The sequence below is a fragment of the Fonsecaea monophora genome (assembly GCF_001642475.1).
Source record: "Fonsecaea monophora strain CBS 269.37 chromosome Unknown Scaff9, whole genome shotgun sequence".
Classification (NCBI taxonomy): domain Eukaryota; kingdom Fungi; phylum Ascomycota; class Eurotiomycetes; order Chaetothyriales; family Herpotrichiellaceae; genus Fonsecaea; species Fonsecaea monophora.
The window spans coordinates 143306-164034 of record NW_019173940.1 but is presented as its reverse complement, the minus strand read 5'-3'; the positions used below and the strand labels follow the sequence as shown (position 1 = coordinate 164034).

The following is a 20729-nucleotide window of genomic DNA, read 5'->3' as shown; positions in this document are numbered from 1 at the left end:
GTTGATCCTTTATCATCGCATCGCAAACGCAGCGGGCGAGGGAAAAAACCAACGAGGCTGACCTACATACACCACAGCGCATCACATCGGCTGTGCCCGACTCTGGATGAAACACCACGTCTAGTAAACTCGTGCTTGTCAGATCTCGGTATTCGATATCATTATGTTATTACCATTCTGCGTCTGGTGAACTGTATGTATGTACATCTGGGATCGGTAGGCTCGTGTCATCTCCGCAGAACCTCCTAAAAGTTCTTGCCGGTAAAAGGGCTCTGGACAGAACCAAATCTGCAGCACGAAAATTAGCACAGCGCTCAAGCGACACTCACTCACAAAACTCACCCTTGCGGACATTGTCTCCCCAAAGCCACACTCCCGCTCCGCATGTAGCAGACCTTAGCCTCGGCACAGGCGTCGTTGGTGCAGTTGGGGCTCATGACGCTCATCTTCCCCTGCAACGTGTTCTGGATGCTCACCAGCGTGTGGTTCGCTGCCATGGCCTCGGTGACCTTTTGCCAGTATGTCGCGTTGAGGGGCGCATCTTCGGGCCATCCAACCTGGTATGTGTCCCTGGTGGAGTACTCAAAACTCCATACGGGACCTGTTTGAGAGGCGTTGAGGGTTTGAAAGGCGCTCACGTTGGCGAAGTAGGTATAGGCGTTGTAGACGGAGAAATCTCCCGTGTCAACCTCGTACATGCGATAGCCTGAATTCAGGTTGGTCAGAGGGGTTACGCTCGGGCCCATCCAACCGACGTTGAGGGCATGGGCAGCATCTTGTGTGGTGCCGTTGTTGCTGTAGTAGATCATGAACTGGTCTTCATGAGTGTGGCCGAAGAAGACACCGGCAATAACATGTGGAGAATATCGATCGACAATCTGGTAGAAAAGATCTGCAAAGCAGTTAGGCAAGCACCCATTAAAGTCATCCATTTTCTCGTCCGATAAGCTCCCATGTCGACTTACCTGTAGGGTTGGGAAGCGGGTTGGAACCATCCCAGCCCGACAAGACGTGGCCCAACAACCAGACTCGTTCACCTTTGGCCTCGGCATCCGCAAGCTCTTGCGCCACAAACTTGAACATCCCACTGTTGTCCGGATCCGTGGTGTTGCTGCCTAGACGTGAGAACTCTCTTCATCAGGTGGGAGGGTCTGCCTACATGTAGTTCAAGAGGTTGCTCCGGTACCAGAAGTCGGTGTTGAAGGTAATGATCCTCAACTGTGGGTATTTTGGGTGGTTGATGCTGTAGGCGCCATAGTGCATGCGAGCCTCGTTTGCGGCCTCGGCACTAATCCAGTTGTTCTGCTGCCAGAGCGAAGAGACGTGGTTCCAGTTCCACGACCTGCTCTCGAGTTAGAGACGTCCGGAAGTAGCGCAACGACTTACTGTTGCTGGCCAAGATTTCCTGGCAGGCTGTGCGGAGAATCGATACCATCTGCATCACCCCTATCAGCCATGTCTCCCCCCCCAACGAGCGGGATTGTTCTTACCCGGGTTGCTATCGTGATTCCCAAGCACGGCAAAGATGGGCCCGCTAGGAATATAAGACTTGATCATATGATAGATCGAGGTCTCGGCATATTGGGTGTAGTTGTTGGACAGTTCGTTCTGGGATTCGTGAGACACCAAATCGCCCGTGTATATCCCCCAAGCGAATTGGTCCTTGTCGGACTGGTTGTTCCACGTGGTGCCTGTCAGGGGTGCGATCGACTCCAAGGCAGAGGTCAGAAGGAAGTAAGGGCTGTCGCATTTGAACGCGCCGTATAATGGCGAAGGAATCTCCAAGTGACCCGAAGCACTCTTTGGGTTATTGGAACGGCAACACAACCCACTTGAACAGTTTGCTTCGGAACCGACGGCGTATCTTGGATCGATGTGCATGTCACTCAAATGGATGACTTTGACTCTTTTGCCGCTGGGTTTGGGTACAGTGATATTGGCAGGCTTGGGGCCGAAAAACTCGGTGGTATTGGAAGGAAGAGTGAACGGGCGAGGGCAGAAGTTGCCGCTCAAAAAGTTGCACAGATACTGCCCATCGGATCCAGCCATATCACCCAGGGCGAGTATTTGGGTGTAGATAGCGCCAAAGTTTTCAGCATCGTAATTTTCGTGACAACTCGTGTTGGACATGAACCCGCTGCTTATGCACAACTGCACCAGCAGATCCGGGACCATCGTAGGCACCCGCTGAGCCACATATTGGCCGACTTCCAACGCCGAGAGACATTTGGAGCAATTTGACGCGTCTGTTGTTAGAATAGAATTGACTTGGCTGATAGCATTGGCCACAATCGCACTACCGTTGGTGACCGCAAAGAGGGGAGTTGGATAGAAGACGGGGTCTTCGCTCTCCTCTGGGATATTGGTCTGGTTTGTCAATTCAAGGGGGAAAGCTGTCTTGTTGTCAGCATCAAAGAGGACCATTCAAGGAAGACTCTGATGGCATAGTATGAGCGTATGGTGTTCTCGAGGACTCACTGTAGTTTAGTGTCGGATCAAAAAGGACGGGTTGGGGCTGAAAGGCGGTTTGTCAGCAGAAGTCCGAGAGAAATCTCTGAGAGTACAAGACACTTGCCTCTTGAGTCGGTGATGGGGGAATATAGTACGAGGGAAATAGACTGGTAGGAAAACCGGCAGGGACAGTATAAGCCAGGAGTTGAGAACTGGAGCCTTCGGCATATGCGAGGGGACAGGAGAGCAAAGGCAATGCCAGAGCCAGCGACATACAGCGACACAGCATCGTGGGCAGAGCTGGTGACAGATATGAATCAAGCAGAATAAACTATCTCAACCTACCGTGAGAGTCTCTGGCAAACCAAGCAGAGGGAGGTAAAGGCTTTCTCCCAGGATGCTCAGCCTTTTTATCGCCGCCACGTTGAACGTTTTTGCTCAGACATGAGTAGCAGTTGGGCCAAGCTTGGAGCTCTCCCGAGCTGTTGGAGAGCTTGATCGAGAAAATGCTGGTTACAGACCAATAGCATCGACAGTTGAAGGCAGAAGCAAGTGAAGCTTCGAGGAAGATGTGAAGTGGATGAAGTGGATGAATTGATGCCAATGATGGCAATGATTCCCTGCCACGGGCTGCCAAGGTTTCACCAATTGAAGAGGCGCTGAGGCTGCACGTGTCAGTCTAGCATGTCGTCCTACTCGAAGACTGCATAACACGTACAAGGATACAAGGCAACAAGGGACCAACTCCATCATCCTCCACCGGCAGCCAGCCGGTAAAGGAAACTTGTTGCTGTAACCGAACCACATGTCCAGGGTTGGTCTGTAAAGATTCCACCGATCCCGATCCCTTCAGTTACTATCTATTCTTGTATGTGTGTACAAGGGACATACTCCCGTAGGAGCCGAACCAGACACAAGAACATGTAACGACATGTAACGTCATGCAACAAGTACCTTCAAGTACCCGAGATCGAGAAAATAGCAATAGTGTATTGCTAGGCTTCTCCTCCATCTCTCAGAGTACCAGGACAAGTCCGCCATTCCCCCTAAATCCCAAGCTTGTCCACTGTTCGACCAACAATCTCTTCGTATTGCTGCATTCCCCTTTCCAGTCTTCGAAGCCCTGCCTTACGCACGTGGTATACTGTCCCTGGGGTACCTGCATCGGAATCCGACTCTTGGCTGCTTTCTTCCTCCCCCTCTATTCCTACGGGCTTCTCCCGATCCACCACACATCGCATAAAATGGCGGTCGTGAGTGATGACAAGAAGCGCACCCTCCCAGTACTTCAGTGCCTCGATCAGTGCGTCAATCGTGTCCGCGTCCAGATGCGTCGTCACTTCGTCCAGGATGAGGAGGTGAGGAGAGTTGAAAAACACCTCTGCCAATGCCACACGCACCCGTTGGCCTCCAGATAGAGCCGCGAGAGGAATGTCTGTCACTGTATTCCCTCGGAGACCTAGCTTTGCCAATGTACTCCGAGCTGCCTGCTCATCTCCCATCCAGTTAGGGAGTCCCATCAAGTGAGATAAAGCCGTCGTCTGCCCATTCTGCCTCCCGACTCTTTCTAGCTCTTCGACAGCATGTTGCGAATAGCAGCCGAATCTAGCTTTGGAATGCGCTGTTATCGAGCCTTTGGTCGGTCTCGGGTCGCCTCCCGTGGCTGCTCCCATCAAGAGCTTGACCAAGGTGGACTTTCCACTTCCATTCAGACCTGCCAATCCGACGCGTTCACCAGGATGCATGACCAAATCGATATCTCTCAAAGTCCATACGCCCGATTTTGGGTAGGTGAATGACACTTTGTCGAAGCTAAACAGAGGTCCCGAATGTCGCAACGGTGCTGGCTGCTCCGGCAACGTTATCGAAACAGGCGGGTCAAACTCTGGAATTTCGATGCCATCGCGCACCGAGGTGTGCCACCCCGCAAGATCTCGATTGAGCTTGAATCTACCACCTCGTTGGCCAACCTCGAGCCCGGTACGCTCCTCCAATTTCTTTCGTCGCGAGGCAGCTTGCTTCAATTTCTTGTCATCTCCCGTCCGTTTGGCAGCCTTGACGTTCTTGGCTATGGTCTCCTTCATGTGTTCAGTCTGTTTCTCTTGAGCCTCAGCCATTTTGGTCATGCGGCGGATTTGTCGTCGTTTCTCGGTTTCATACTCTGTCAAGTTGCCCTTGAAGACCTCCAGCGTTTTGGCGGGAGCGAGTCGGACAAGGAGCACCTCGTGAGCAATTGCATCAGCAAAATCGCGGTCGTGCGTGACAATGATCACAGTGGTCCCATCGAGCGACTTTGTAATGTATCTTTCGAGCCAAATGATGGCCGGCAGGTCAAGGAAATTCGTAGGCTCGTCGAGCATGAGGATATCTGTCTTCTGAATCAAAGCACATGCGAGGTCACAGCGCGTTTGCCATCCCCCGGACAATGATTTGACGGGTTTCTCAATCTGTTCCTCGGAGAAACGCAGGCCGAGAAGTATCGTTCGGGCTCGAGCCTCAGTGCTGCCAGCGTCCATGGCTTCAAGTGCAGATCGTGTCGCTTCCAACATATCAAGTCCAATTCTCGTGACCTCTTCCTCGTCTTCTACGATCGCGCCATCGTCATATCTTGTTCATCACCGCCACAAGTCAATGGACCCCACCACTGAGGACACAGGAAGAAAACTTACCGTTTCTGCGCTTCCTCGACTTCCTTCTCCTTTTCTATGAGCATTTGACGTGCTTTGAGGCCTCGAGCACCACTCCGTCGTGCCGCTATGAGTTGAGCTTCGGCCAGTTCTTGCTTCGCTTGAGCAAGTTGAAGCGAGCGCACGGTCGTCACAATCTTGCTGGAATGAGCTTTGTCTTCCAGAGCCGCGGCAAGGCCTAGATTGTTGTTAGAAAGTTGCCTCCACAGCAGCGAAAGACGACGTGCGATTAGCATCTGCGAGAGCCCTCTCTCTGCGTCGATCACTTCTTGTGACGTGTTCAAGCACCTTGACGGTATCGCTCTCCCTTTCACCAGTTTCCGCCTCTACATCAGAACTGACGCGCGTCTGGCCTAGCAAGAGCAGACGCAGGTTGCGCGGAACACCAGGCACTCGTCGTTCTGCCAGCGCTCGGAGCAGCGAACTTTTCCCAGTTCCATTGCGCCCAGCGAGGACGTAGTGCACACCCTCAACGACTCGCAGATGGGCGTGATCCAGCAATTCTTGACCTCCCACGGACAGCGTGAGATCCTTGACATCAATATCCTTTGATGTTGGTGCATCCAAGGCATCTACATGGAAACGGCTTTGCTGGCTAGTGACGACTATAGTTCCATCCTGCAATGAGGCCGCCGGTGTGCTTGATTTCGAAGGTTTGGGCATACTAAGTCAACAACTCAAGAGGGGGCTCGAGAAGAAAGGAGCAGTTGCACTGAGAGCAGAAAGATCTTTTTCGCCCTGCAGAGATGATCAGTTGCGACTTTATATGGTATGCTCTCACATTGTCCCCCTTTGTGCGAGGCGCAATGCATCTAGCCTTTGCAACTGAGGCTGGAGGCAAACTGAGGTCGAGGCCGTGCGCGAAGCTTCGGTGTGTCAACCGCGAAACTTTGAGCATGCAACGTGCGTGAGTCACTGAGATGCTTGTATTGCGCAATTGGAGAGCTTATTCGTGTGCTCGACGGCAGGGTGGAATGAATCCCTGCTGCCCTGTTCAAGATATTCAGAGCTGAGGCGATTGAGCAGATGAGTCGAGCGAATGAGTCACGTAATTAAGTGATAGGCGTGCAACCCTCTTTGGACCTGTTTCAGGGAGACACGGAAACGAGCTGCATGAAGGTCAATCGTCACAATTCCCATCTCGTCAGGAAATGACATGCCTGACTGTCATTTGAAAAGATGGTGCTCGGCGTGCAACTCGTGACCTGCTGAATCCGCCAATCAGGACAAAGGACACGCCGTAGCTGCACAGATTCAGATTCCTTCAACTCCCAATGCGAAGGCGAACTCTCCGAAACCAAATCCTGATAACGCACGCTTCTCACCAACACCCCAACTCCTACCGCGGCAATGGCGCAGTTTCGCGCAAAGAAACTCGACCTCGGGTGCTTCATCAACTCCAAAATCATCCGCGACCACACCAAACGCAAGACCTTCGAGCAATTTGAACCGCAGAGGTACCCATACCCATGCCCGTCCACCACCCTCTTGCCTGATCCATGCCTGCCCTCTGAGCCACCCGCATGAACTTCTCAATCCCATGGAACTGACACAAAATGCAACGATCTAGGCAAGCGCTCCGATACCTTGTCCGGAACACATCCCTCCCAGACTGGGTGCGAACAAAGGCGCAATTCGAACTGAGAAACATGCACTGCTACACGCGGCCCACGCAGATCAAGAACAGGTGTATAATGGGTGGCGTGGCTAGGAGTGTGCTGAGGAAGTTCAGGATGGGCAGGGTAAGTCCAATAAATGTCTCGCTCGGAGAAGCGAGAGGGGGGTTATGTGGCCCTTAAATATCTACGATGAACGAGTCATTTAGAAACGGCTGGGAATTTTGTACTAACTGTTCTGTTACTTTGCAGTTCCAATTCAGGATGAATGCGCTGGAAGGGGCTATACCGGGCGTCAAGAAAGCGAGTTGGTGAGCTGGCTGTACAAAATATGTTACAAGCATTTGGGTTTCCGGTATTACATGGCATGGGATGGCGTTGTCTGTATACCATTTTCGAGAACGACAGGAGCAGGACCACTTACTCGTGCGCATGAAGATCGAGCGAGGTCCAGGCCTCTGAAAAGGGATTCATCAGAGCCTCAATTGCTTGAGACGAAATGTGCCTGTGTCTCTATTTTCAGCACAACACAGCCCAAATATGCGGTGGTCGCTAGAGTCCTCTCCACAGCAAAAGAAGAAATCACCCTCCAGTCTCTTTGAACCCAATAGCGGCCGCTGCCAACTCTCTTCGTCTTCTTCCACCTTGTGCACCAGCAAGACCTTGGTCGTGATTGGGCTCTGCATAATCTGGATATCAGCCTCAATGCGTCGTGCTCGCCCTCCCGCCATACGTGAATCTGGTGGCATGCCAGCAGTCACCCGCGTCTCCCCTCCAGTCCCCACGAACAACGCCGGAAAAGAGAGAATGGGTATGTTGAAACAAACAAAACCTGACCTCAAGCCCCATGATCACTTGACAGCCCTTCCTTTCACACGTCATGCCTAGCAGAATGGGCGCCTCGGTTCTTCTTCATCGACGGTCGGGTCCAGCTTCAATCTTTCCGTAATTGCAGCAATAGCCTCATCTCTCTGATGTCGAGGAGATGCTTCATCCCCAGATGACGCCAGGACTGCAGCCTCAAAAGCATCCAGTTCTTCTATCTGTTGCTGGCTCCCATCTAGACTGGATGGCCCTGCTGACTTGGCATACTTTCCGGACTCATCGTCCCCTGGTTTCTGCCGCTTTCCTGCTTCCTCATCTTTCTTTTGCTCCTGGTCACCTTTCAATCGTGCCTCAATCAGCATTGCTACTAGCGCTTCCAGTGTATATCGTGCATCGTTCCCGGCATTGTGAAGGAAGTAGCATGGGAGACCTAAATCTCCCATGATTGAAGCAAGGTTGCGGTTCTGGGTTTCTTCCTTCAAGATCCGAAATAATGGTGCCGTGTCAAGTGAATCGATGATTGAGGCCAGCGTCTCGGAATAATGCTCTCCTTTGGCCATAATCTCCATGGCGGCAATGGGATAGGTGGCCCGTGACGACGTAAAGATTTTGGATCCGAGGTCTCTTAGATACGCGACATCCGTTCCAATACTATGCCCAACCAAAATAATCTTGCGCCGTTTTGGTCTGTTCTGGAGAGCGTCTGTTCCTGATTGATTTGTTTTGGCAAGTGCGATAGCATGCTTGATGGCTTCCTGATCGCCAATGCCCGTCAGAACGCTGGTGACAGCTGCTCTATTCGCGGCCTCTTGTTCAATATTGACCAGACCCAAGCTGGTGCCTCCGAGATTAGTAGAAGTTGCTTGGGACGCTTCGTCCCCCTTTGCATGATTGACTGGCTCCACACTCCAAGTATCGATCAGGCTGGGGTGCTTGAAATCCACGGAGAAAGGCCACTCAAAGCAGCTGTCCACCTTGGTGGTAGCATCTTCGAGCTCGACCCATTCAGATCTGCCAAATTGGAAGGAGTTTGGATCTCCACGACAAAAGTCTTTATTGACCAAGTGCTCCCTGCCACGAATTCTGAAATGTCGAGAACGGATTTGGTCTGTCCAGTTCCTGCCTCTTGGTCCTGGAGGCACATTTACCAGGTCGAGGGTGTCCAGAGTGCTGATTCCGATTTCGGTGATAAGGTTATGGGCTCTTTCATGTGACTCGATATCAACCGCAATGAAAACGGTTTCTTCTTCAAAAGCATATGGAGCCGGCGCACTCAGGTCGAGCGGGTCCAAGGTAACATGAGCGCTCTTCAATTGCTGAAGACGGAATTGTTCTTGTTCTTCCCATGTCATGCTAAGATTCGGAGGGAGAACCTGCCTAGTCTTCCGGCGGAGACCCAAATATCGCTGAGCTCTTCTCAATTGCACATACCAGTCTCTTATCGCTGTCAACCGATCGTATTCTACCTTCTTTTTGCCCCGTCCACCTTTAGTCTTACCGGCCGCCAAGATGGCAGCTTGACAATCGTGCTTGAAATTTTCAAAGCGCTGTCTGCTTTCAGATAAGGCATTATGTGGGCATTCACCGTGGCCGGGAGTAGCGGTTGGAACACTGTTCTGCATTTCTTGTGCTTCATCCTTGGAGTGTGCCTGGCCCAAATATTGAGGTTTCGGGGTTCCGTCCTCAAAAAATGTGAAAGTAAACGGAAATGGTGGCACTGACACGGGGATTTTGAATGTTTTTCCAATCTCTGCAATGAGCTCGTGGACCTGTTCAAAGGGAACGAGGATGATCGCTTTCGCTGTCAAGCTGGCTGGCGGATGCAGGTAGTAGCTGGCTGAGGCGTTAGCAATAAACGTAGCGATCGCTTGCACATGTAGCCCTGAGAAAGTGCGGAAACACCGAGAATATAAAGAACTTACAGGTCCCAGGTTCGGTTGTAGAATTTATTGGATGCGAAGAAGTGGCGTGAAACACGATCATTGACATCATTCATGTATTTGTATGGGAATTTGGCCGCAAGGTGGAACTGGCAGAAGTGTCCGGCGACCGGATTTCCTCTCTTGTCTGTTGTCGGCAGCTCCTTGTTGTCTGAATCAGAACGCTCTGTCACGCGTTTGGAGGAAATCCGCTCAGAGCGCTTGCCGTGAGCAATATACTGAACAGTCTCCTCGGGATCGAGGACAGGATCCTTGAGGCTTGTACTCGCATTGTTTGCATGAATGACGCTTGATCTCGGCTGAGGTGGCTTCAGGAAGGATTTCATAGAAGGCTTCTTTTTGAACGAAGAGACATAGTCGTCATCATCGTCCGAGCTGGTAAGAATAACGATGTCTCTTTGAGGCTGTTGCTCTTTGAGTGGTTTGGTATCTCTTGGATATTGAGCAGTTTCAGGAACACTCCAAGGCCGTTGCTCTTTTACTGCTCTTTGCTCAAGCTCTTTTTCCGAGAAGTGAGGTTGACCGGGAGTTGGAGCTGTTGGGAGCGCTTGGTTGGAGAACAACTTGTTCAATCGCTCCTGAGGGGTGGTGCTTGCCATTGTGTCTTGGCCTTTCTGATAGTTTAGTCGTGTAGAAGATTGGACACAGAAGGTGATGAGACGGTGTCCTGGTGGGGTGGAACGTGGGTTCGATGAAGTGGTGTTGATCGACGGATTACCCTTGAGTTCAACGATTCTCGGGGAAGATGATTCTGGAGCATGAGTAGTCGTATGCGCAGGGTACAGAGGAAGGGGAGAATTGCAGGGGGAAGTCTAAGCAAAAAGAAGTTGGAAAACAGAGGTTGAAGTGAAAAGGAAAACTGAGCAAACCATGATTGACTTGGGAAAGTCGGTCCTAAAGTTTTGAGGAAAGTGAAAGAGGTTCATATCATCATCGCTCACATCGAGAGATTTTCTTGTCTTGCTGCACCTTTGATTTCGTTCACCTATTGGAGGGAACAGAAACAATCAAGTCAAAGGACACAGAAAGAGTTGAGAACGAGGCTGAGAGTGAAATGCAATCTGCGGGCGGAAATGATCACCCACGTGACAAGATCAAGATATTGCCGTCCCTCACCGCCTTTGCCGCGATGGCAACTCATCTTACATGCGCGTTCGACTGCGGCAGCACTGGGTGGGATGTGTACACACGGTGACCAACAAACCAGACAAGCTGCAACCGCATCTATCCCTTTTACGCCACAACGCAATATCGTTCCTCAGGATTACATAGGAGATGACTTGATATTGTGACCCCCTCTGCGACCGCAACAAAGAACCAACCCAACGTCTCTACAACCCAATTCCTCTCTTCGATGCGCCGGCTACAATAACAATTCACCTGGCCTCGATGCCGACGATGGAAGAGATTGCTAGCGACCGCGCTGTCGACCCCGATGCGCAGGCTGCCGTGACAGACTTCCTCGACTATACTGAATATCTCCCCTCCGATCTCATTCGCTCCCTGACTCTTATCCGCGGCCTCGATGACACTTATTTAAACAGTGCCTCAGTACTCAACGACCGTACCAAGCTATATGGCTCTCTTCCTAGCCTTGCGCGCCCCGCTCGTCCAAATGCACAGGAACTCCGTGCTCAGATATCCGCGAGTCTGGACAAAGCGCTGAACGCGCGGGAATCCACATATGCAGAGGCCTGCCGTCTGTTGGACGTTGTGGACCGACATCAGAACAGATTGAAAAGCATCATCGCAAAACTAAATGCCATACCAAAGCCTCCATCGCGGGATCCAACCCCTCAGCCGACCCCCTCAACGCAAGTCAAGCGGTCCCGGAGCGGGAGGAAGATCGAGAATAGTGCGTCTACGAGGCTAACCCTACATCCACCTCGGGGCAATGCTGTCGCCTCTGCCATCCTCAAAAGACCCCGTGGCCGCCGTATCACGGTTCCAGGAGATGTCATGCCACCTTACGATCCCGATTCGCCCATCGCAAGCACAGAAGTCTCGGACTGGGAATCACCACCACCTTCGCCTCCACGCCCCGTCTTGAAGCTCAAACAACCTAAGCCACCGGCGCCTTCAAAACCCCCGAAACAGAAGCCCCCGCCACTTGAAGAGAAGACGCGCGAATCTCGAGAAGCAACTGAGCCTTATCACAAGCCTACTCCTCCACCTGAGGATGCTGAGATTGGAAGCAAATGGAGGCCGTGGACCCACCTGACTGAGTACGAGATGTACAGACTTCGAAAGAAGATGAAGAAAAACCATGCCTGGGAGCCCAGCGATATTATGATCAGACGCGAGTTGGCAGACCGTGGTAGGGGTTGGGACAATTACTACCGGGCAAAGGCTGAAGCTCAAGCGAATGGCACAAGGTTCATCGACATCGATAGCATCGAAAAGTTGACCCCAAAAGCTGAGAGACCTGACAAGCCCGAGAACCTTGATCAGGTCGAAAGCGTAGAGAAGCCAGACACATCAGAGATAGTGGGGAAGGTTGAGGAGGTGGTGGAGGTCTCAGCACAAGCGCCCGAGGTTTTGGAGAAGCCTGAAGACTCTGTCGCCCCGGCAGGGGGGACACCTATTCCGAAAACAAAACCGTTGAAGAAAACCGAAAAGAAGGAGAAGAAACCTGATCCTGCGCGGTCACAGGCAGCACTTGCTGCGCAAGAGGCTGAACTCGCTGCTCGAAGACTCGGGGACATTGGCTCCAAGTTTCGCACTCTGTTCACGACTCCCTTTACTTCAGCCCTGGCATCGTTGAGCCGAAGTGCCAGTACTCCAGTCTCTAATCGGCCGCCTACGACTGTGAAGAAGGTTACAGAAAAGACGTCCAAGAAGAGAAAAGCGGATGATACACCCACTGCATCGGTCTCCCCATCAGCGGAGCCTGAAGCCGCAAGAAAAAAGCAGAAAATTGCGCCTAAGCCGTCGCCTCTAGCGGCGAGTCCCATCCCAGGCGTAGCCCCTACATCACCTGCCGCCACCAGCAGCGAACCTCCTCCTTCGATCAGTATAGCAACCGTCAAGATTCCACTGATACTTAACGTGGCAGCTGCAGCTGCAGCTCCACCACCGGGAGTGACTTCTGCCAGTGCAAGCAAAACGCCGACTCCTGCGCCAGCGACGCGTGCGGCCAGTGTTCAGCGCACTTCGGTCGCACCCAAACCAGAGGGTACACCACCAGCATCGACGACGACTTCCTCTCGACCACCATCACGGCGCTCCGCCGCGGCGTCCGTGGAGCCACAAGTGCCTACTACGAGATCCAGCCGACGGGCCTCCATGACACCTTCTCTCGCTGGAGGCCAGAAGACATCCGCCGAGAGGGAAGCATCAGGACCGAGTCCGAAAGCCATCATGGCAGTTCCTACGGCCGCGAGCCATCGAAGCAAGAGAGATGCGCCGGGAATGGTAACGCAGTCGAGTCAAGATGGAGGCGCTGCTGTGAGCGTGAGCAAGCGCAAAACGAAGCCAGCCAAGAAAGCATCGTCCACTGCCCAAATCCCACAGATCAGGATCGACGTTGATGGAAAGCAAGAAATCGTGGATCCAGACGAGGAGCGGTATTGTCTCTGCGGCGATGTCAGCTGGGGCGAGATGATTTGTTGTGAGTTGGACGAGAAGGCATGTTCACCCTCCTTTGCACCCCACAATGCATGCGCTCTTTTTTTTTGTTTTGACTTGTTAATCATCTGTCTCGAATAAGTCTGCTAACTTGTTGCTGTCCATCTAGTGTGACTTTGGCCAATGGTTTCACATGGAATGTGTATCTCTGGTGGAGTTGCCACCTCGGACGGTGAAATGGTACTGTCCTGGTGATAGGAAGAAACTTCACAAAGGAGAAGCCACCAACGGACTTGTGGGAAGAGGAATCAAGTGAACATGATATGGTATGTGGGTGGTGGACGGATAAAGTCTTTTTACGAGATGATTGTGAGCCATGAGGGAGGCATCGTGTTACTTCTACTGCGAGAACTGTCTGGAGAGGCCACGCTCAGTGGTCATGGGCACCGGGAGTTGTTGGCTGCAAAAGAAAAGCACCCGCCATTCGTGACGATTGGCCAGGCACAGCACCCTAGACATGACCGGTATATTCATAGTGGTGATAGGTACATTGCCAACATCGACATCGACATCAGCACTATTTATTCATATTAATCAGAAGATGCTTAGTATTGAGAGCAAGTGCTCCTCAAGCAGTCAGTTCGAGACAGGCACAGGCACAGGCACCGAGTCCAAGCGATCCAGGCAGGGCAAGGGAGGAGATGGCATCTTCTACGAGTTATGCGATCTGAAGAGTGCCTGGGCTTCAATGAGTTTTGCGATTCAGTGACATCTTGATAATTAAACCGTGGTTCTTTCGGCTTTCTTTACGCATTGTTAGGCGAACCGTTCTAAGAGTGATGGTGGTCGTCTTGTATTTCCGGTCCCTTCGAAGCTGCATTGCACTGAGGTCGGAGATTTTGTACCCTCAACGCTCGATTTCAACGCTGTTTCGTTGAAGATGGGAAGGTCTTTGAGAAGACTTGATGAAGAATTCAATGTGTTCGTATATGTGTTGAGACTTACCCTCTCGATAATGTCGTGTTGTGCGTATAGTGGAAAAGATGGGCTCGCAGGGCGGTGCTGTCCCCAGACCGATACGCTAAATATGGTCTGGGTAGATGATCAGTGAGTTGAGAGGGTTAGTTTCGTGGTTCTGGTGGAAGTAGGACCAGCAGTACCGGCGGTGGTGATGTTGGTGGCCCTGCTCTTATTCATCTCATATCGTTTGGCTGGGGAATCAAGTTGCAATATTAGATGGGGAGGTCCTGCTGGTTAGGCTCGTTGCAACACAGAACAAAGATACGTTCGAGCAAGGGCATCTTCGATATGAGGACACAAGACCAACCGAGGTCAACACAATGCACACCACGACACCGTGAACAACGCCCAGCCCGCACTGCTAGCAATATGTTCTGAGTTTGCGGGCAATGATTCTGGTTCTCATCTTCCGTGATGTTGTGATTAGGCACTGCAGGCCGGGAGAGGACATAGCCATGAGTTGTTGGTGCGAACTAGCCTCCAGCATTCTGTCACCGAGCAGTCAGATAGCACCAAAATCTTCGAATACATTTCTTTCCACCAGTCGCGGCCATCGGGTCCGTTCGTGAATCACCGTGCCAGTGTAACATTAACAGCTGGACGCCTCTGAGGAATAATGTACACGAGCAATCCGCGGCCTTGAGGCAAAATTTGTTGAATGTCAGAACCCATCCAACGAACCTCGTCCAGAAGTGTCAATGTCCCTAGCGAGTACTTTGGCAGCAGATTTAATGCTGTCAGACACCCACTAGGTACTTTGGACATTCCAAATTGTTTTGATCAAGTCGCAACCAATGACTAGGTGGTTACTCGACAGATAGAGTTGATGGAGACGCTGTGTGCTTTCCGAAACCGGCACAAGATAGATCACACGAATAACCGAAACCGAATATTGATGTTGTTTCACAATGCCTCCACTGGGGAGCCATGTACCTACTTTGACCCGGCTGCGTGGTCGAGACCCGGTCCTGTTGAGGCTTTCTCGGAAGCATAGGAAGTGTGTCTTAGCCAGACCCTTCCGATGGAGTACTCGTAGGGAGGTAAAGGAGATCATCCCCAGGAGGTGTCTACGAGTAGCAGTACTCGTCCGAGAGAGGAGTCATTGCCTTCGATGGTGTCTCGGAACAACTAGCTGAGAAAATATTGGACCCTTTGAGTCGATCATGGAACGCCAATCGACAAGCAACTTGAAGGTGGGATCATTGCGGACCCGCAGCAGGGCGGCGCCTTTGGGGGACTATACCCGATGTGTAAGGCTGACAAGATAATTTCCGAGACCAAGCTGGTGGAATTGGAGGGAGCCGAGCTAGGACGACACATGGGAGACGAGGGTCGACCTAACATGACTTCCCCGGGGCTTGCCAAGGGAGAAGTTCATTGACAACAGTCCGCTGAGATGGACAACTTATTTCGGCCCTTTTCGAAGACGAAATGTCATCTTAATTTCAGGGGATTCGGCTATATGAATACAGAAGCCACTGCATGTTTGAATATGGTTGAAAATTCGTCACGTCTTCTTAGAGGAAGGGCGCGTTTTTGACTGGGATAGAAGGTGTCGTGTCTGGGTGCTGGCATGCAGAGGTTCGGCGCTCTGCTAGGTATCGTGAGTGCTCAATTTTACATGGGCAAGCAAGAGGTCTGCATGTGGCGCAATTTGACTTTAACGGCGGCCCGACGACACCAGCCGGTAAGTTTCCCACAGCCACATGGTTGACTGGGTCACTTGGGAGGGATGGGGCTATCCCATTCTCCCAGCCATATCAAAGCCAATCAGGGGTGAAACGCAACCGCTGAGGTCCATGCCCTAGGTGTGATCATCTGAAGTCGAAGGGACTGGTAAGTACCAAGTTGAAGGATACGAAACATGTAACAGAAGGTCGTGTCGATGAATCGTGCGACACATTCTCGGATTATCGAGCATTCTTGCTTCAGCATTATTGTCGCTATTGTTGCCTCGAAGTTTTAGTTAACAGCCAGACTGATGACTGACTCGGGATGCCCGCGATACTCCGGGATATGCCATTGCAGCACTGGTGCTGGAAAGCAGATGTTTGTGTCCCCCTCTAATCGTTAACCCACCCTGCTGATACAGCGACATTCTTTCTCCTGCGTGTTTCGAACAACAAAGCCTGTTACTCGAAAGGCCGGATTGCCATGTTATCCATTTCTCAGCTCTTGGAGTTTCAGCTGTGTAGCGGTGAAGTGGACTTGTCATTTTGAGTCCGGGTCTAGCAGGCGGAAGCAATCCACCCAAATCTGCCGCGTTTCTAGCTGCATTCTAGCTGCAGGAGAAAGCCCACAAGGGGGTCAGTCAGGCTGAAGCAACGAGCACAGCGCCAGCGAAAAGAGGGAAAACAATTATCAGGAACCCGTGTCATTTGTGCGGACCCCCTCTTAAATTTGTGGGATGCCAGGATGGAGGTCGCTATAGCGGCCCGTCAGGTCCGAATGCATCGCTGAATTTGTGGAGGGATGCTATACGAGAGGCGACAAGCAAGAAGGTTACGGAGTACTGTAGATGCTGACTCGAGACAAATCTGCCATTGTGAGTTAGGTTGTACTCGGTACTTGTCGTACTCTCGACACGTTACATGAAATAATGAGATGCGACAGCATAATAGTAGTCTAAGTAGAATGGCGGTTTGTGATTGATCCTATGAGTGCATCTGAGAAACTCTGTATCTGAATGTACATAGGTAGGCTGTTGGCTTGACAAGTGGGTGTCAATATGTCAGATGCCAGTGACCCGTCAAAGAGTAAAGCAACTCTCCGGATCCAGTAAGAGGTTCGGGAGGGACAATTGAGACAGATTGGGAGAAAATGTTGGAGGGGATGTGTGTGTGAGTGGATGGTGGGAGTGGAGGAGGAACAGGAAGAGAAAAGTGAAAGGAGGCATCGAGGGATCGAGCCACCAAGGCATCAACTCTGATCGACGCTTCTGCAGGTACCGGGTGTACGCCGGCGCACTATGGCACGGCACAGTGGACACGGTGGGCATTGTGGGTAGAGTGGGAGTTGCCAAGGACGCTGGGGCTCAGGCACACAAAGGGATTTCTCGAACTTGTAGGTGCCGGGCGGCTGGCACCTGCCAATGGGCCAATGCAAGCCACAGAGAGCCATCGGCACACTAAAAGCGCCCTTGCAGTTCCCCTGGTGCCCTTGGGACCCTCACTGACTTTGGGGCCGACGCGATATCTTAGGTATCGATTAACCAAAGGCCCTTGTCCCTGCCTGTTTCCCACCATAATTTTTTTTTTGTTTTGTTTTCCGATTGCGCTCCTACTGGGTACTTTGTGTGGTGATTTCGTTTTGCTGAGGGTTGCATTTCTGTTTCTAATCTCACATTACTCGTATGTCACCGAGCTGAGAGGATATGGCCATCCCTACCCCCGGACTGGGTTCAGCTGTTGCCTACCTTGGTAGTAAAATCAATGAGTCAATCCCAGTCACTGGCTCACATTTCTTTCTGGTGTTGGCCAGTCAATCGCCCAAGCCCCAGCGATGTGGGCTCATTGCGCATCCGGGCAATCAATCATTCTCCAATGTTTCTAGCCTCCTCGTTTATTTGTTTGGCATGCTTCCATCACGCTTGCTTCTGGTCCACGCGCTTTGCCCTGGTCCTTGCCTTGGACTTTAGGCCTTTGTTTAGTTGCATTTACCCTCCGATCCCCGTCTCCTCGCCCCTCCTCGCGTCAAACTTTCTTTCTTGTCGGGCGGCTCAGCTGCCATAACCAGAGTCTATGTTACTGCCACTGTCCTGTCACCCGATTTCACGTCTTGGCCAACAAACGACAGAATATCCGAATTCTTTGGACGATTTGCCTCCCTGCCTCCCTGGATACGATTCTCCAAAGCCTAGGCCACCCCCTGCTAGAACAAACAATCTTGTCAACAGGTTCTTGTTTGCTGGTCCGTTGTCCAATGCCAACTACGGATCCCCACTTCGGAAGACCACTCGATGCGTCATCACAACGAGAAGATGCTTCCCGTTCACGGGGAACAAAGTGAAAAGGGAATTATAATACAAAGTCAAAAGTGGTGCTGCACCGTGCACAAGGGCACTATGATCGGGGATCGAGTTCCTCCAATGCATCGTTGTTTTAGACGGCGATTCCATGGCTGCGGCAACGTCGTGGCATCCGAGTATTCGCAAACAATAACCCATCCCGAATCCTGCCTCCCCGTTGACTCGAGCTTCTGGATACTCGTAGTGTCGCGTGTAGGCTTCAGCTACGGATGTTGAATCCTCGACTCCCGTCTGCTTGGTGTCTGTTCCTCCTGGGTCTTGCTGAGATAGCAACAAAAAGACTAGGCCTGATCCTCAGACTCGGTCAGCTTGCGACTCGAGAAATGGAAACAACCCCTTGGAGCCCTGCTGGAACCCTTCCAAGGTTGGGATGCATCGCTAGGGCTCCCGCGGGAAGCTAGGCCTTTAGGCCACTAGGCTTCGGCGCAGGCCCCACCTGCCGCACATCCAGCCTGGAGCCCTGAAGCCCTTGGAGCAACCCTTGGAGCAACCTGAAGCCTTGTGGCTCTCCGGGTCCCAAGAAGAAAAGCCTCTTGGAAACAAACCTGCGTATCCGAAGTGCTTAGTTCTGTGCTAACGTACCATCCGTTGAGTATCCATCCGACCAGATGGGGGTGGATAAGGGGTAGCTGCAGTTGATCTCCCTGTCCCATCCTTTCTGCTATAACTATCACATTTCCTTGTCCGGCCTACAAATGTTACACGTCTTTCGCTCTCTCATCTGTTCACGACGTTCTTTGCTTTCCATAGTCCTGCATTGCCTTTCGCTTGTCATCGACCTAAATTGTGGCCCTGGCCCTCTACCGAATTGTCTAGATCTGACGTTCGAGAAACATCCGCTCGACACATCACAACGGCCGCACCCCCTAAATCAGACACGATCCTGGACGTGTACCAAATCTATCTGCCCGCAATCAATTGCTATCCGAGACTCGACGACGTCGAATAAGCTACCTGTCTAATCGGACTTGATCTCAGATCTGTCGCTCAATCCAACCAAGACAATCTGCACTGGGCTGGAACTCCTTCTCTGACAGCGCGCACAAAACTCAAATTATCAGCGCATCTCCTTTCCAGATCTTGGATTCCCTCCCTTGGCTCGACCAAAAAGGGCCCTTGACAAAAGATCGTTCACACACACTGCCACCTTTCCCAGGCCAGCAGTCAGCGAGCCAATTCTGTATTACATCCTTGTCTCTGGGGGCACATCACTGGACAGGAGCAAAATAGTCTACGGACTTCGCATATTACTTTGTGAGTCAGCCAAAAAGGAATCCCGTGCCCTGCCTGGCTATATAAGCCCGGGTCCGGAGTCTCCCCCTGAACTTTTTCTCGACCTCCTCATCCGCCGACTCGAGAGCTAACGCCTACCCAGCGCTCACAGACACAATGACTTCCTCATCAACGTCAGCTTCATCGACTCCTTGCGATATGGGCCGCGGAGGGTACGACACGACAGGAGTACCCAAACCTAAGCCTCCTCCAAAATAACATCTGACGAATCCGAAATCCCATCAATCCGTCTCAAAATCGGGCCCCCAAGGGGCTTCTGGCAACATTTGCCAAATACATTCGATTCCTCTGCCGGCCGACACACACTCAGTGTCCACGCATGAGCTCCCAACAAGAGGGATGGGTATGCCTAGAGCTTCGCATCACCACACCAATCCCTTCGGGCGCTCCGACCGAGCAACTTGTTTCTCGACACTTTTAATCCCCCATGTGCTTTTGGAACAACCGACTACCCTGTACAAGTACTGTCTCAAAAAGATTTGAGCGTTCTCGGCGACACTTTCTTACCCTTGCATGTACGGCGCTGGGAACATTTGTTTTCTTTCGGGGACTTGACCAGCACGACCATTTCCTGTACAACCAATATTTGATGTATCAAAAAAGTGCTTTTTCTCTCGGCGTTTCACTATAGACGGAGGCTGGGATATGGAGGCGGACGGCCAAAGGATGAGGAACATTGCGGTATAGATTATATGACTCAGGTCACTATTTTGGGAGTTTCGTCATGGGTCTGGAGGTAGAGGGTATGATACCGCAGCGTCGGTCATGCCAATTGCAAAAGGTTTCTGCCTGGATACCATGTGGTTAACAAGATGAGATGGCCTATTCAAATGACACGAACAGGCTCTTTTGATTCCTGTGGAGTCATCAACCAGAGGCCACGGTCAACATGTGGCTTCCTTTATCTCTCACACTGAAAGAAATTGAAATAATGTTTTGTCAATATTGGTCAAAGGCTCTGTCCCTCGTAACTTGTTTGGTTTTCTGGGTTACCGTCCATCATAGGCCGACGCAAAGGAATCAATGCTGGTTCGTTGCACGAGGCTTCAACACTCAGGGGTTGCCCCGAGGATGCTCTTTTGGAGAACTTTAGTGTGCAGGCAGAAGGGAAAATTGATTTGAGGCAAAAGATGCAGTTGCCGCAGGTGTAGTTATATCATGCCGTAGGTGTACGGTTGATCGTAGCGACGGAAACCGTAACGGGCACCTGGCTTGCTGGAAACTCGGCATCATCCGCATCGTCAGTCTACAATCCACTACCAGTGCTGTGATCAATCCACTTCCTAATCATCATCCTCTTTCC

General features: G+C 51.6%; 5 protein-coding genes across 5 annotated transcripts; 2 read left to right on the top strand and 3 right to left on the bottom strand.

Annotated features, from left to right (window-relative positions):
* Positions 1–245: 245 nt before the first annotated feature.
* On the bottom strand, positions 246–2424 carry AYO21_02138 (hypothetical protein; the record flags this gene model as incomplete). Its single annotated transcript, XM_022652118.1, has 6 exons — positions 246–288; positions 343–892; positions 966–1111; positions 1160–1342; positions 1387–1435; positions 1491–2424. The coding sequence occupies 6 exons, from the start codon at positions 2422–2424 to the stop codon at positions 246–248; spliced, it is 1905 nt and encodes a 634-aa protein (XP_022515504.1).
* A 1073-nt stretch (positions 2425–3497) lies between these two features.
* Positions 3498–5801, bottom strand: AYO21_02137 (hypothetical protein; the record flags this gene model as incomplete). Its single annotated transcript, XM_022652117.1, has 3 exons — positions 3498–5058; positions 5121–5316; positions 5405–5801. 3 exons carry the CDS (start codon positions 5799–5801, stop codon positions 3498–3500), a joined length of 2154 nt encoding a protein of 717 aa, XP_022515503.1.
* A 687-nt stretch (positions 5802–6488) lies between these two features.
* AYO21_02136 (hypothetical protein) lies at positions 6489–7069 on the top strand (the record flags this gene model as incomplete). The annotated part of the gene is made up of 3 exons (XM_022652116.1): positions 6489–6595; positions 6709–6880; positions 7007–7069. 3 exons carry the CDS (start codon positions 6489–6491, stop codon positions 7067–7069), a joined length of 342 nt encoding a protein of 113 aa, XP_022515502.1.
* A 569-nt stretch (positions 7070–7638) lies between these two features.
* Positions 7639–10118, bottom strand: AYO21_02135 (hypothetical protein; the record flags this gene model as incomplete). The annotated part of the gene is made up of 3 exons (XM_022652115.1): positions 7639–9023; positions 9078–9412; positions 9502–10118. 3 exons carry the CDS (start codon positions 10116–10118, stop codon positions 7639–7641), a joined length of 2337 nt encoding a protein of 778 aa, XP_022515501.1.
* A 790-nt stretch (positions 10119–10908) lies between these two features.
* On the top strand, positions 10909–13227 carry AYO21_02134 (hypothetical protein; the record flags this gene model as incomplete). Its single annotated transcript, XM_022652114.1, has 1 exon — positions 10909–13227. The coding sequence occupies one exon, from the start codon at positions 10909–10911 to the stop codon at positions 13225–13227; it is 2319 nt and encodes a 772-aa protein (XP_022515500.1).
* Positions 13228–20729: the final 7502 nt, after the last annotated feature.